At 40.7% G+C, this 3679-nt stretch overlaps 1 protein-coding gene across 1 annotated transcript; it reads right to left on the bottom strand.

Annotated features, from left to right (window-relative positions):
• Positions 1–601: 601 nt before the first annotated feature.
• On the bottom strand, positions 602–884 carry LOC119657823 (cecropin-1-like). The gene has a single exon (XM_038064937.1). The coding sequence runs from the start codon at positions 848–850 to the stop codon at positions 659–661; it is 192 nt and encodes a 63-aa protein (XP_037920865.1). The 5' UTR covers positions 851–884; the 3' UTR covers positions 602–658.
• Between the last annotated feature and the right edge of the window lie 2795 nt (positions 885–3679).

The following is a 3679-nucleotide window of genomic DNA, read 5'->3' as shown; positions in this document are numbered from 1 at the left end:
GACAGATATTAGGGGATTATAAATTCGTACGAGCTCGGTAAAACATAGATCTCATATTTGTTAGCGATATCGAAGGGATTTTGAACGGGAAGTTATAGTAACAAGCGAGGTCGAACCCGATATCGTAACCACCAAGTTGTCATTTACCAATTGCCCACTTGAAGAGTGGGAAAAACCGGGAACATCCAAGAAATTCAACAAAAAAGAAATGCTTGAGAAGCCCTCAGCAGGTCCTATGTATCGATTGAAGATGGAGACGCTAGTGGGAAATACAAACGATAAGTTGTCAAAAACCGTTACGCACATAGCCGCATTGCATCTAAGAAACTGACTGAACTTGGATACCGAAAAATGGCACACCTATAGTTGGGCAATCGCAAAGGAAGTGGCTGAGGGGTTCTTCCTCTTTTCCGCAGCTTCAACAATATCATAACTGACCAGAAACTGTCCTTCAGGTCTCATCCTAAGAGAGCTGAGGAGGCAAGGGCAACTACATATGTTTACCGGCCTTAATTACCGAGCTTATTGGAAATACACATAAACTCTTTTATTAACTGTAAATTATTTCAGATCATAATCCTTAGAAATGAAAAATGGACACTGTTATATTGCAATCTATTTATTGAATCTGTTTCCATTAAGTCATTCCAGAAAATATTTAACCTCTAGTAGCAGAGTAAATGCTAGCAGCTCCTTGAGCTAGAGGGAGAGCTTGGTATGCTGCATCTCGAACACGTTGTCCAGCTCCTTCTATTTTCTTCCCAATTTTCTTTAAGAAACCTCCCTCACTTTGTCCTGCACAGAGCAAAAGGACAAAGGCTGAAAGCAAGAAGACGTAGTTGAATTTCATTTTCGCTATTGAATTGATAACTGATATCTGGTCTGAACTGGGAAAGAGCTTATATAGTGTAGAAAGATAATGGAAGAAGCTTGTGTTGCTTGAGATATTTTTTCTATATAATTGCTATTGAGTATCTATTGTTTATAGCAGCTGCTGGTGCTTCTAATTTTTACAGTATCTCTTTATTGTATTGCTATATGAGTACCGCGTAGCGTAGATGTTATACTAAATGAATTCCATATTATTTTTCTACAGGTGTGCGGATACCTTCCAAACTATTTATCCAGGTTTTGCAGACATTTTTATTTTTTTTCTTTATCCTTTTTTGCTTATGCTTATGTCTTCACGTTAAAAAAAATCAACTAACACAATCCCGGAAGTGAAGTGACACGGTCTCAAGCCTCAAGCCTGAGAGAGTAAAGGGAAAGAATCACTATCGTCTGAATGGCCGTTTAACAAATAGGCGCCTCGGGGGACTAGATGGGATGAACTCCAACCGGACTAATAGCATTTATTATTATTACGGGAAGTCGGTGCCCTGCTGCGGTAGTGACTCTTCTGTGCGCTGGAGAGTTTAGGAGGTGATTAAAAGGGATAGAGATTTATGGTTTAAAAGATTGAAATTCTTGAATTTCCTTACGCTTCGAAAGCGACTACCAAATCCCGGAATGAAACTGATCTTTTGACTACATTTTGTTTGTGTGAACGATTTATAATTGAATCCTGGAATGTGCGAGCACTCCTCAATGGCGGTATTGAGGTTCTCTAAGATTCTTGCTTGCTTCAAATTTAGTGAGAATTTCAGTAATACAGGCTGGACATTCTGGGATTAAGCGAAGTAGGATGGTGGAACTTTGAAGAGAAATTGGCCTGCCTTTCGTGACGCTGTTTTACTGTACTCTGCTAAGCTTGCCGGAAGTAAAAGTGCACTACGTGCCCAATTGATACCTGTATCGTACCATGTCCTGAAAACCGGTATTAAGCAGAATATTAACTGCTAGAGTGAGAGCTATGTCAATATATTAGTATGCACCAATGGAGATTTCCGACCTAGAGAAGATGGAGGCTTTCTATGAGCCACGCAATGGAGTTCAGTTTTCCTAAAGATGGCATTGGTGCTAAAGTCGGTTCAGTTACAAGAGGGAATTTGTCATTGCGTTGGTGGGAAGGCAGAAACTGTTCCAAGCAATAACGAGTTCGCTACCGTATACTGCATCATCAAAGAACTTGCATATAGTCGCAAATCTTGCAATGGTCCAGTAAGGGATGCTATCGGTCGACTTTTCACTTGCTGCTTAAGAGGAACAAGTTCCATTTTTTGTGAATGAAATGATTAGTTCCCATAAATTTAGACACGGACTGCTCTTCCAATCATCATCTCTGTTATTAATGCGCTCCAGCGGAGCAAGGCCGCTGGGGTTGATAGTCTCCCTGCGCAACTGGTCAACGCAGTTCCTATTGTCTCTATAGACATGTTTCTTCAACTTATCCGAAAGTATCGGGCATCTGAGATGTTTTCCAGTGAGTAGAAGAAGGGTATGATCAAGAAGTTTCAATAAAAAGCACCTGTCTTGAGTGCAACAATTGGAGGGGTATTCACGTGCTCCCTGCTGTCGTAAACATAATAGCTAAAATTATCCAGGAATTCCTTGAAGAATACCTCGAAGATCTAAGGGTCGGGGAGTAGGCTGCGATTCGCTTTCTATACACCTGCACTGGCACCATGAAAACCCTTGGATAGTTCTCCCCTTCACTTTCTTTTTATAGATTTCGGCTTTAGACGGGATAGTGTTTTGCATAGCTGATATGGTCAGCCGTGATTTTCGGATAGAATTTGGTTTAGACAAGCGTCAAATCCAAGCTAATTATCATAGCAAGGGAACATACGGCAATTTGAAGGATTGATCTTTTAATCCTACAAGTGGAGTGAAATCGGACTAAGAGCTGATCGATGAGTAAAAGTCGAAAACTATGTTCGGTAAAAAACATGTGTCTCTGAGGAACTGTTTGCAGAGATGGAGGAATTTGTGTACGCGATCCAGGACAGCATGATCGTCACCCGTACTTATAAATTGCTGATATTGATAGCGCCGCGAGAGCACGAGAAGTACCGAATGTGGGGTTAGACGTTAGAGACGTTGGCAGGCAGTACTCAATAGTTGTACTTATGGCATGTCTTGGGGCTGACATATTTTAATTAATAGCCATCTTTCACACGATAAGTCTGACGTGCTGTTCGTTGACGGTTTGCTTCGTATATATTATTGATGCTGTTATTCTTCATATGTTAATAGCATCATTGGGTGGAATTACGTGGAGAAGAAAGTGAGCCGTTAGCTAGGGCGCCTTGGGAGGATGGTTGTAGTACCCATAATATTATCACCTTCATGTATGAATGTATGTGCCTAAATCCTTCAAGACTTCCTTAGATGCGTTGTGATTTTGACACAGCCTGGTCCAAACCATTCTGCAACCATTTAGATTCACTGGTATACTCAGAGTGATGTTAAATAACGTTGGGGACAGCCCATCGAGTTCCTTTAATGAGGGGTCTGTGCTAAACCAGTTTCTTAGTTGGTTTTTGCATCTTTACTTGAGCCCAAGACTGACCTGTTGTCATTGTGATGAATGCAGTCAGTTCCGCTGGAACTTCAAATTCAGACAATACTGCCGTATATGCCTGTTTGAAGTTAACTAACATTTGATGGACGTCAACATTAATTCCCAAGACATGAAGTGAAATTCAACGAATTTAATTACGATATCAAATACATAAAAGGAAACGAAAGTCGTATAGAACGTCATTTACTCATCTGAGAACGACGAGTGGTGCGTGAG

Source organism: Hermetia illucens, chromosome 5 (genome assembly GCF_905115235.1).
Source record: "Hermetia illucens chromosome 5, iHerIll2.2.curated.20191125, whole genome shotgun sequence".
Classification (NCBI taxonomy): domain Eukaryota; kingdom Metazoa; phylum Arthropoda; class Insecta; order Diptera; family Stratiomyidae; genus Hermetia; species Hermetia illucens.
The sequence above is the reverse complement of the archived record's forward strand: the minus strand, read 5'-3'. Positions and strand labels throughout refer to the sequence as shown.

Bases quoted from the DNA above. Each gene is read 5' to 3' on its own strand.
- LOC119657823 (XM_038064937.1), bottom strand. From the start codon at position 850: ATGAAATTCAACTACGTCTTCTTGCTTTCAGCCTTTGTCCTTTTGCTC.